The 12,799-nt window shown below is 37.2% G+C and overlaps 1 protein-coding gene across 2 annotated transcripts in view; it reads left to right on the forward strand.

Moving 5' to 3' along the window:
• The window catches only part of LRPPRC (leucine rich pentatricopeptide repeat containing), a 102,633-nt gene that overhangs the window by 80,828 nt on the left and 9,006 nt on the right, over window positions 1–12,799 (forward strand). For both annotated transcript variants that reach the window (XM_080812994.1, XM_080812995.1), the window contains 3 exons: window positions 2,327–2,453; window positions 8,174–8,262; window positions 11,721–11,925. In XM_080812994.1, coding sequence (XP_080669120.1) covers window positions 2,327–2,453; window positions 8,174–8,262; window positions 11,721–11,925 — 421 coding nt within the window. The remainder of the gene's footprint in view (window positions 1–2,326; window positions 2,454–8,173; window positions 8,263–11,720; window positions 11,926–12,799) is intronic.

Genomic DNA, 12,799 nt, shown 5'->3' on the forward strand with positions numbered 1-12,799 from the left:
CCTTTGGGTCATTTTCCTTTGTGGCATATTCAGTGTATACATCCTTGAGTCTTCACCATATATATGTTAAACCTAAATATAAAATTAATTATGACTATGGGTACTATTTCAATAGTGGAATTTTGATTAGACAGAAATGAGTATACAATTAGTGTATAGTTAACTGCTGGAAGACTCTAGAACCCCTTCATACGTCACCTTTTTAAAAATTATTTTCATTTAAGTAAAAATCAGTTAATAAATATAATACAGTGTTTGTTATTATAAACATACCCCTATTCTAGCTTTAATATACAATCTATATTTATTTAACTGGTTTTATCCTGTTCTTCAGAGTTTCTCGTTTTTTGTATATTCCAGGATTTTAATGCCTAGCAAAAACATGAATACTTTGAAAATTGATTGCTAACGTTAGTACTTTATTGAATTTCTGATAGTTTAGTGTACTTACTGACTTTCACACCAGAAACCTGTGGCAAGTGAGTTTGGGGCATTACAGTGATAGCCTCTTTCTTTCTTTCTTTTTTCCAACTAATAGAGAATAATAAACAGAGCCATAGCAATTTCATACAAAGACTGTAATTCTAGGAGCGCCTGTGGCTCAGTTGATTAAGCATCCGACTCTGGATTTCAGCTCAGGTTGTGATCTCACAGATTGCGGGATCTCAGGTCAAGCCATGTGTTGGGCTCCGCACTCATTGGGGAGTCTGCTTCCTCTCTCTCTGCCCCTCCCCTTGCTCATGTGTGTGTGCACACGCACATGCTCTCTCTCTCTCTAATCTTTAAACTACAACTTTAGAAAACAACTAGTAAGATTTCCCGATTATTTTGTTAATCTTAAATATTCTAATTGTACTTCCTGTATATTTTCATTGAGCAAACGATGCTTGTTGGGGAGTAGACAGTAATTGCACTGCATTTAACTTCTCAGCTCCCTTAAAAGGGAGCATTGTCGACTGAATGATAGATTTTATCTGTTCTCCTTGGTTAAGATGCAGATATTAATGTCATACCTTTTCTCTCTAGTTTTCTCTGAGTTTAGCATGAAAGAGTAAGTTTCTGACATTGTCACTTCAGTTTAACTGAAGGGCTCTTGCAAACTGCCCTAACCTTGGAATACAGATATAACGTCTGCTTGTTCAGAAACCTCTGAAGTAGCTCAGAATGTTCTTCGGAGCATTAATATCCTGCTCACTCCTAGTTGCATGTATTGTATTTCCTTACATTGAGCTTTATACCCACCGAAGGTCGTACATGATCGTTCACTGGTGCCCCATTTGTATTGTGATTTGTTTATACAAACCAGAGAGTGGATTATAGTTTCAGTTGGATGTTTATAGCCAGGCAATTTTATTTCAGAAAAGTAAGTGACTGAAAAGTGTAGATACTTCTCTTTTGGTAACATCTTTTCATTCACTGACAGTTATTGTGAACAAGTGAAATAAAACTGTTAATCAGTCAAACAAATGTTGCTTAGTTTACTTGTTAGATACCTGTATATTTGAAAATTGTATGTTTTTGTATAAGTCCTGTCGTAGCCAAATAATTTGATCTCCTAATTTTAGAATTATAGGCTATATTCACTTTAATGCTATTGTGTTGAAATGTTAACCATTGTAACCACCCACTTATAGATTAAAGATTTCTTTAAAATGCATCTTTTGCTCCCCTCAATTTAAATTATACCTGTGGTTTATTTGGACTTTACCACACATTTTGCAATTGATTTTGAAACTGGTATCATCTTTTGACAAACAAATTCAGAAGAGCTACTTCTCCTTTTTATTGGCATGAAAATAATTTATTTACTTTAGAGAGCTAGTTTGAAAAGTAATTTTAGGGGCACCTGGGTGGCTCAGTTGGTTAAGCCACTGCCTTTGGCTTGGGTCATGATCCTAGAGCCCTGGGATCGAGACCTACATCAAATCCCACATCCCTGCTCTGCAGGGAGCCTGCTTCTCCCTCTCCTTCTGCCTCTCCCCCTGCTCGTGCTCTTCTCTCTCTGTTAAATAAATAAATAAAATCTTTAAAAAAAAAAAAAAGAAAGAAAGAAAGAAAAGAAAAGTAATTTTAGAAGAAAGTCCTTTCAGGTACCAGCCACGTGGCTTAAGTAGATTGTCCAAAACTGTGACTTGGTTTTTGTCAAAATGAGGAGTGTGACTGTATCTGTTGTTTTGGTCAGTGTATGTGTCTCTGGAGAGTGCTGTGGTGGATGAACATGAAAACAAACATGTATGTGGCTTTGAGGCTTTGCTCTAGGGGGTTTTCCTCCTTTTTGACATTTCAGAATAATATCATCTCATTTTTTGCTTTTTTTCCTTCGTAGATGCATATGCTATTTTCCTGAAGGCACAAAAGCAAAACATTATTTTCAACAGTGAGACTTACAGCAATCTTATAAAATTATTGTTGGAGAAGGATAGTTTCATAGAAGCAGTGCAAGTGAAAGAATTGTAAGTATTAGTCCATTTATTAAACCTGTCATTTAAAAAAAGTATCACCTATCATTAGGATTTTCCTAATGATTTGTTGTGGTAGCAGCTGCTTAATTATCCTCAACTACACACAAAAATCCTATGAAATGGTTTTCTAATTTTTTTTTTAGAGCACGATCAGGGGGAAGGGCAGAGGAGGAGGGAGAAGCAGACTCTCTGCTAAGCAGGGAGCCTGACATGGGGCTTGATCCCAGAACCCTGAGATCATGACCTGAGCCGAAGGCAGATGCTCAACCATCCGAGCCACCTAGGCACCCCTGGTTTTCTAATTTTAAGGACTTTTTCTTAACCTATAAAAAAATAAGTTTTACTGGCCTTCCACAGTGCAGTACATTTTCTTCCCCTAATAAAGCTTACCACTCATTTATGAAGTCCATATACTGAAAAATAATATGTTTCCCTTTATCATACTCTGTTTCTTATTCAGCGTCTAGCTCTCTGAGCCTTTTGTGGTGGAAGGAGCCTGATAAAGTGAAAATAGCCCAAGGGCTTTGAACTTAGGCAGGGATTCGAATCTTGAAGTTTCTATTGGAGAAATTATCCCCTCTGTGAACCTCATTGCTTCTTATGATGATAAGTGGATGATAATAAGACTTACATGAAAGATCCCTTTTAGGTGTTGAAGAACATAGAGTGAAGTAGAGAAAATATACGTGCTCAACACATTTTCTTTTTTAACTTTTTTCTTTTTAACTTTCTGTTTTTTTTTTAATTTGATTTTGAATTTTTTTTTTTAAAGATTATTTATTTATTTATTTGACACAGAGAGAGAGATCACAGGTAGGCAGAGAGGCAGGCAGAGAGAGAGGAGGAAGCAGGCTTCCTGCCAAGCAGAGAGCCTGATGCGGGGCTCGATCCCAGGACCCTGAGATCATGACCTGGGCCGAAAGCAGAGGCTTAACCCGCTGAGCCACCCAGGCACCCCTGATTTTGAATTAAAAAAAAAAAAAATCTGTTGGGTGGTTATGGTAGGGGTTTTGTCCCTCTGGCTAGTTCCTGAGAGTAAAATTAATCAGAACAAGAAAGTTTTCTTACCTGGTGTGTCAGTTAATGGATCCTGTTGTCTTATCCCGGAGGAGTTATCATGAAAGTTGACTTATTAACCAGAGAAGGCTTAGAATGGAGTAGAGCACAGTGACCTGCTCTGTGATGTAGACCTGTCCTGGTGATATGTTAGTAGCCTTATTTTCAATGGCAAAGGTCAGCCTTTTCCTAGTGTATTACAAGTTCTGAAATGATCTCTCTTGGCTCAACTTTGACCTTCAGAGCTTTTAAGTCACAGTACTTTTGAAATATTAGAATCCTGACTAGAAAGTGGATGCTTGCCATTCTTGCAGTTTGCTGGAAGATCTGCTCTTAATACCAGTGTTATGTTAAAGTTATGCATCATTGGGCCATATTTACTGCTTGTGTTTCATTATATTTTGGGAAAAGTATATGACTGTACTTGTTTGTGGAAATACATATAAAGACATGGATAGTGTATATGTATGTACAGTGTATAGATCCACCTGTATACAAGTACAACATGTATGTATACACATATGCACATCGTCTGTATACCTATGGTCTTGAATCATCTTGTATGTCCTATAGCAAGGACGGTCACACGAAGGCTTCTCAAACATAAGTCTTTCATGTATTGTGTATCTCATTTGTGTGTTTACTCAGTTGCTAATTAAATTACATATCTCTAAAATACCCAAGAGATGCTAAATTAGTGACTTGGAAAATTTGACATTGAACAGCATACCATCATCTGTAATCATTGGAGTCATCCAGTGGGTGGGAGTTTTTCCTAAAATTACTTTTTTCAGGAAATTATTACCTAAACCGTTCTCCTAACACTACTTGTAGTAATCAAAGACATTCTAAAGCAACAGTGATTTGGGAGGAGCAGGGACAGAGAAAAGAGGAGCCTCTTGTGTTGAGAAATGGGTGTAATGAAGTGAGGGGATAGAAGCAGAGAATGAAGTTTTTTTTAAAAATTTTTAACCCTGAGGTTGATCCTGAAATACTTCCCCAAAATATAGATTACCTCCCCCCCCCCATTTTAATTGGGCTTGTCCTAGAATGCTGAGCCGCACATTCTTTTCTTTGCTTTTTTTTTTTTTTCCTGGAGCCTCACATTCTTGTAGCTTGAAAAGATTCCCCACAGCCCATCCCAAAGGTTTTGATTCATTTGATCTGGTGTGGGGCCCAGGGATCTGCATTTAATAAATACCCAAGTGATTCAATAATTTTATGTTGTAAACATTTTGATCAGATACCATTAATAGTGAATTGTACCAAAGTAGCATATGTTAAGTATATTTTAAAACATACTCATAAAATAGAAATTTTTCAGAGGATAATAAGATTTAAAAACAGAGGCTCCAACATTTTCTTGCCTTACCCTAGCGTGTTCTTGCATTGTGCATACCTTTCACTGAGGATGGCTCACTGACAGGTGGTTTTTCAAACTACAGTTGCAACCAGCACGTGGGTCATGGAATCTCTTTAGTGGATCAGAACCAGCATTTTTTTAAATAGAATAGAAAATATCGAAGCACTTCGTATGGTAAAGATTGTTTTGTGAGTTGTATTGGTATTTGTACTGATGGGTAGTGTGAAACGTTTCTTCTGTGTGTGACTGTGGATCTTGATCACACAAGTGGGAAAGCTACTGATCTGGATGTTTGCAAGCACAGCCCTTCCATTTCCCCTTCTATCTGCGATGTGTAAAATGTAGCTTGATTTTTCTTTTCCTCTTTCTCTAGATCTTCATGAAGCCTTTCTGTAGTCTTGAGAGCACTTCTATCTTAATTATGTTATTCTTCCAGGAGTATTTTGTGGCTGCCTTTCACTTGTAGCTGGGTGGGCCTAAGAAAATCCTGGATGCAAAGCCTTACCATGCCTGTAGGCACCTCACTGGGGATTAGATGCACATGCTTTCCCTTGAAACAGAAAAATGTTACATCTAACTACGAAAAATTGTATCTTGGTAAAGTGCCTGGGTGGCTCAGTGGGTTGAGCATCCGACTCTCGATTTCAGCCCAGGTCATGATCTCAGAGTCTTGAGATCAAGCCCTGTGTCGGGCCCTGCACTCAGCATGGGGTCTGCTTGAGGTGTTGCGCGTGTGTGCGCACGCTTGCATGTGCGCGCGCTCTCTCTCCCTGTCCTCTCCGTCAAAGAAATAAATCTAAAAAAATGTGTCTTGGGTTAGATCTACACTGGGTTACTTTGAAAGTAACTCTTGGCTAGAAATTCAGAAGTGGTAGTTGAAGTTCAAGTTTCTAACTAACAGGGTCATCTCTTCCAGTTGTATATCTGTGCTCTGAGTAAAAGAGAATTTTGCTTTTTTTAGTGGCCACGTTTATTGTAATATGGTGTGACCACATGAGTCACTATAGCAACAGTGCCCCCCTCAAATTTCGGCCCTCTACTGTCAGTCCACAGAGAGCGTCTGTTTGTTGTTTTAGTCCGTCGTTTTTACCTGCATGATGCTCAGTCTTTTTTTTTTTTTTATGATGCTCAGTCTTAAGAGCAATAGTTTTCTCTACAAACTAAAGAATGCAGTCTTGTTTTTGTTCTGCCTTCACTGTCTCTGATTTGTTGGTTAAAATGAAGCACCCTTACTTAGAAGAGTTTCATCAACAAGAATATTTAAACTTTTCTCACAAGTTATGGAACCTCAAAAATAACAGTAACCGCAGCCTTTAAAAGATTAGCCAACTCTCTCATTTTTAGAGTTAGTTACATTTCCTCGTGTTTCAAAATCAAAATTTAGATATAGTGAATTGTTTTGAGGGAGGGGAACTGCTTATTCGAAGAAGAGCAGTAAAGAAGATTATTATTTTAGATCTCTGATAACGCTAAACTGTATTTTTAGGAAATTGCGATTTCTATTCCTCCATCACAGTCGCTGCCTGTGGCCAGCGACTACCCTGCTGGACAACATGGATAACGAATATTCCCATCGTCACAGGAAGTTTAATTTGACAGCTCTGGACTAGATATTTTTTTTCCTTATAAAAGGTCACATCCATAGTATGGGTCAGAAGCAGAAACTTCTTTTATTGTTCAACACAGAGATCTCTGCCAGCAACTTTTTGTAGTTTTTCTCCTTTTTCAGTTTGGAATATATTTTGGTTTTGATTGGTCAGTTTGTGCATATATAAGACATAGTGTTCAGTATATAATACTGAATACTGGGGAGAGTTTCTGTCTTCCTGTAAATTCCCGCTTTTGTATTTGTGTTGAATGGGCAGCTTAGATCATGGAAAGAAAATGTTCCCTGTTTGAGGTTTTTAAAAGGTGAACGGTTCACACTCGATGTCAGTCAAAAGGGAGGTTTTGTTACTGCATGGTTTCAATGAATTTTAGGTAATATTTACATGTAAATATGGTATAATATATGTAATAATGTTGACTTAAGAAGTGAGCTTAATTTTAATAGTGTTTTCTGTTTACTTAATCATGCTTAAGATTGAGAAAGTAAATCCTTTATTTTATGCAGTTTATAGTCTCATGCATGGGTTGTTGATTTAAGAGCTTTGACAGATGGGACAAAGGAAAAAAAGTCAAACTGAGCAATGGGTGCTTTGGTGGGATTAAGAGGATTGGGTGGAGGGGGTGGGGTAAGAAAATCCTGTGCCCTGCGACTGCAAGGGTGAATTCCTGAGGCTGGAAGTGACTGAGAGGATGGGCACGTCACAGTGTCTTTGGAGGATTTTCTTGGGATTGACGAGAATAATTTAGAAGTGACCCTGCTTTTCTCACAATCTCCTCGGCTTAGATGTTCATGTCGGCAGGCCGAGGTTGTTGGCAGCAGGATCATCGCTGAGCTTGATAAGGCAAATGGCGGCAATTGCTTTTGCTCCTTGTGACCTGTGGAGATTTCCTAATCGGGAGATGAACCCTAGGGGCATTAAGGATGCTGAAATTTCATCACAGGACATGTGCAACAGTATAGCGAACAGAAATCATCTCAGGCTAGGGTTTTTTTAATCATGTAGGTTTTAGCCATAAGTAAATGGAGTTTTGCTCTCGAGTTTTAAGGAGTTGGGGGGTTTTGTTTCAAATGAAATGGCTGGGACAAGACTGTTGTATGAGATTTTTAATTTTAAGGTAACAATGGTTTTAGTTCTTCAGTATGCTTGCTCACCTTTAAAAACTGTATGTAGCTAGATGACAGAAATTTGAAAATTAATCAACCAAATGATACGGTGTTAGTTAGTAATATGCTTTCGTTTATATTTAAAATATACCGTGCTGAAAATAAATGTTCATTTTTGTTGCCGAAAGAATAGTTTTACATTTTATAATTATGGTGAATGTGGAGAAAAGAGGAAAAAGTATCCAGCTTAGGATACAGCAGAACAATGCAGGGCACGCAGTTATTTTATCATCTAATATGTCAGCATTCAAGAATCTGAACCGATTGTTTAAAAAAAATCTTGTACTTTGTTTCTTTTGTTGCTCATTTCCAACTTTGTCATCTGTCAGAATGCAAAAAAAAATTATCCTTCTATAACCATTGACAGGATAACACAAAAGCTGTCTCCAGGTCGATATTTTGCAGCAATATTTTTAACATACGAACAGTAGTTTTTATAATTTCACCTTGGTGCTCAACCATTTATTATCGTATCAGAAGCATGTCAGTAATTCCTTTCTAAATGTCTGCTTCTTTTAGCGCTGAGACCCACATCAAGGGCTTCACACTGAACGATGCTGCCAACAGCCTCCTCATCATAACGCAAGTTAGGCGGGATTATTTGAAAGGTATGTCACAATGCTTGACCTTTACGTCACATTAATGCCTCTGCAGATTTTTCTTGTAACGCCCTTCGAATACTTGGATAAAGGAGTCCATTTAGCAAATTACCTGCTTATCAAGAGCCTTTTGTGGTAGCTGAGAGACGTAAATTACTGTACATGCATTTATAATACAGCTTGAATATGAATGTACTTGTCATTTGACCACTTAGTCCAGTTTCCATTCCATTTAACACAAGATGGGTTTTCTTAAGATGAATCACAGCTCTTCAGACATGCAAAATTTGTGTTCCAGAACGAGAGAAAGTACAGGCTTTCAAGTGCTTTAAAATTCACAGCACAAGTCATTTTGCTTTGGAAATTAACATACTTTAGAGCATCTGAAACAATTCCCAGCAGTTGTTTCTTGCATATTGTGTTGGTTGTGTGTGAGATAGCAAATGAGTTAAATTGAGTGTTAAATGTGTGGGATTGTGCACCAAATGATTATAATATTGATTTTTAAAACTTAATCTAATACTTTTTCAATAGTTCATAATACCAACAGCAATAAAATACAGTGTTTGTTTGGAGTTTGGAGTTTAGCGTTTTTCAATTAATGTTAAGAAGATAACCCAAGAAAGCTGCAGAGATGACTTCGGGGAGGACTGGGAAGGGGGCCATTTGTTCGGTGGAGGGTATTGTGGATCCGAGGTCTTAGGAGTGAGCTCCCAAGGGGAAAGATGATGACTCTCTTAAATTTAGGTAAGCATCATTTCTTCTTGGGCTTTACATTTGAATTTTAATCAATACAGTAAAACTGTTAAAACCAAAGTGTTGCCAATACAACAAAACCCACGCAGAAAATCTTGAAGGGAAAAGCTAACTAACTAACTATCTCTTTTCTTCCTTGGACTTTAATAATGATGTTATTCCTCACTTGGCGTGTTTATAAAATAATTTCACATCCCTGAGAGGAAGTTGCTAATGGTGCACCTTTACTGTTACCTATAATACCTAAATTTGCCGGTCTTTAGAGGTCCTCCTAATTGATTAGGACTGAGTATGTAAGTGGTGGTTTCTCTTTTTGCAGTATTTCTACCTCAGCACTCCCCAGGCAGGGTCAGTCCATCCAGACAGCCTTTTGGGCCGAGCTTGTTACTAAAACTTTAAAACCTTTCATCTTATTTTTTATTTAAAAAAAAAAAAAAGCCCTTTTTGTCAAGTTGATACTTTATGTAGAAATGATAAACAATTTTAAAACATGAAAAGTTAAACTTGTTCCCTATATAAAGAAGTTTGTATTTCTATAGACATGGAAATAAAGACCCACTTTTTTTCATTTCAAGGGATTAATTTTTGAGCTGAATCTGAACTCAATTTGTTTAACTTGACTACTGTCCTTCACTTATAGAAGATGGTACCCTGTGGAAACGGCTAGAAACTTTATGATGTGATTGATTTCACATCTATTCTTCTCAGCTATTGAGTTCAGCCAGAGGTTGGCTGAGAGCAGGAGCAGGAGCCGTGACACTGCCACCTAACCAATCGTTAATGTAGTAACCGCTGGCAAGGATGGAAATGGTGTTGGCACAGTCTCTGGCTCCTTCTCTTGCTCCGTGGCTGACTAGTTCCCAGTTTGTGAAATCCTCTTCTCCTTTTCAGGTTTCTTTTTCCCCATCCCATCTAAAACAAAAATAAAGCCACTTCAATCTTAGCATGATTTTATAAGCAAATCCTGTTCTAGAATGTGAATAGCTGATTTGTGGCACCTTTGCAACATAATCAGTCTTACTAGGAAATTAAGGTGACTGTGAAAAAGACTCGGGGTGTACCTTAGGTCCTAAACTATTCAGAAGGTGAGTCCTGTTACGGGAATTTGATTTAGGTTCTAAGGTCCCATGTTCCCTTTTGGGTAGACGTAAAATGATCAACTGTCCCAGTGTTTCTCTCTCTCACTTACACATATGCCTGTAGATGCAGGCTCTAGGGTGTTGGATTCTTGGGTTCGTGTCTAGCAGTATGACCTTTGGGCAAATTATTGAAACTCTCTCAGTTTCTTACCTACAAAATCGGTACTTACCTCAGAAGGGTACTTGTGAGCTTAGCTGCTTACTACTGTGTCTGCATGTAGTAAATGTTCGGCAAAGGTAGAAGAGGTCCAGTGGATGCTGGTTACTGTCATTATCTTATTTTTGTTACTCTTTTAATTCCAGTGGTGAGAAGATCTTCCTAGTGGATAGTACTCTTGGCTAAAAGGAATGTTTTTAAGTTGATTATCTGTGTATGACTACCAGTTAAGAAGATTTTATCAAGGTTTTTAAAAAATAGATTATATTACTAAAATAATATAAGTAACATTTTTGTTTCTTAGATATACATGTGTATTTTATAAAATTTTGGTGAATGTACCTCTTAAACTACCTCTTTTTTCTCTTTTCCCACTTGAGAATCACTGATTTAGATTATAGATATGGAATATTTAAAAATCGTTGACTCAGTAATAAACACTGAACGCACTGTTTTTTACTGTAGCACTTTTAATAGACTGCTTAATTATTACCCTTTCCCCACCTCTCGTGTAGAAGATAGGTTGTTCTCATTTGGGAGCGCCTGCAGAGTCTTAGTGTTTTCTAGGTTACATTGCTTTAATTTTGAAAAAGCCATGAAGTTTTTTTTTGGTAGTGGTAGTGGTGATTGTTATTCTGAGTATTAAATTTTCCCTCCAGTCTGCCACTTTATCTTTAATGTAATGATTTCGTTACACTGGCACATGAGTCCCTATAGTGAAAGGATATTCCATATTTATCCATAATCAGGTACTTATTTAAAAAAGAAAAGAAAAAAAACCTGTGGCTGTACCCAGGGGAATCTGATAATCTTTGTTTTCTTTGAAAAAAGTGCACGCAAATACCTACTAAATGTTCAGTCATGTAAAATGAATTTGATAGTGTGGTAGTTGAATGGCCCCGTTTGGCTGCTGCTGCCTAATCCATCCTGTTTAAACTAGAAAGAGACATTGTTTTCAAGGAAGAATCTCTGGGATATTAGAAGATTTTGATAATCATGTAATCTTTGAATATTGTAAAACCTGGGAAAGGATGAATGTGGTAGAAGTTACAATATTTTGAGAGACTAATTTTTAAGATTCTGATTTATATTTTTCTGAATTTGCCAATTTCCTTGAAATCAGCCCCTGAATGTTACCCCTGAAGGGAACCCACATTCTGTCAGTAGCATTTTATTTTCTCTCTGATTTATTTAAAGAAGAAATTCTCTGGTCTCTGATATTTTATAGTCAAATAAATCATTATTTTTTTTTTAGTTTTTTCATAAAGTATTAATATTTTCTGTAATCTAGAATAAATTATTCATAGCTTTTTGTGTGTAGCCATTTGGTGTTCATATTTAAGAGCTGGTTTTCAAAATGCATTAGGCAGTATAGTTCATAAAAGAAAAACTCTGTCGCCTGCTCTTCTTTGTAGAGGCTCTAACAACACTAAAAGCAGCCTTGGATCTGGAGCAGATACCTTCTAGGCTGGCAGTGACCCGCCTTATTCAGGCATGTGCCTTGAAGGGTGATGTAGAAAGCATTCAGGCGATTCAGAAGATGGTAGATGGACTCGAACGTTCAATTGGACTTTCAAATATGGTTTTCATCAATAACATTGCTTTGGCACAAATAAAGAAGTGAGTATTTTCAACTTTTCCTTCATCGGATACTGGAAGGAGCATTATCTCAAATACCACCTTTTAAAACCTTTCTTAGGCTGTTAGAAACCGTATCAATTGCAGAGGAAATAATTGATGCCAGTTGCTGGTTGTTCTCTAACTATTAGGGAATAATTATATGTTGTGAAATGTGTTTTAGCTTTAAATTAGACCTTCGAATGACATTTATCAAAATTTTAAATCCATGGAACTTTTTCCATGGTTGATAACTTCTCTCACTCATATGTGCCAGGCCCCTATTGTTGAATACTGATACAGATGTGGAAAATGAGTTAATTTCATTGTCAGCAACACTTGAGGGTGACGCTATACCAGAACATTGTGGAAGCAGAAGGACACACAAGCTTGTTAAAAATGTGCATGTCTGTTTTCCCCACCGTCCTACCCTTCCCCTCCTGTCAACACACACCCATAAAAAGGGGGTGTTTAGAGGTGATTCTCTTACCACCATCTCTAGATTCCTTGCATAAACTTTCCACTGTATAGAAATAAATAAATACTTATAAATACTTGATTTTTATTAGCCTGGCTAGTAGAATACATTGCCCAAGTTAAAGATTCATGGGATGATTATGAAATTGACACTCTTCATGTTTTTAGGTGTTCTTTAGTAGTTGACCTCACATGCAGCTAATGGGTTGATCATTAAAATTTATTACTGTTTGTTTTTGAGGGGGGTTTTGTTTGTTCCCATTTCTCTGGGCTGAGAAGTTATATTTTTTTCCCTTTTAAAACTGTTTCCCTCCAGATAGAACTTTAAATTTTCCCTTAATAAGAAAATGTAGATCTGTTAACCCAGAAGATCAAGGAAGTTATCCAAGTGAGATCTGGA

This window comes from Martes martes, assembly GCF_963455335.1.
Source record: "Martes martes genome assembly, chromosome: 9".
NCBI classification, from domain to species: Eukaryota; Metazoa; Chordata; class Mammalia; order Carnivora; family Mustelidae; genus Martes; species Martes martes.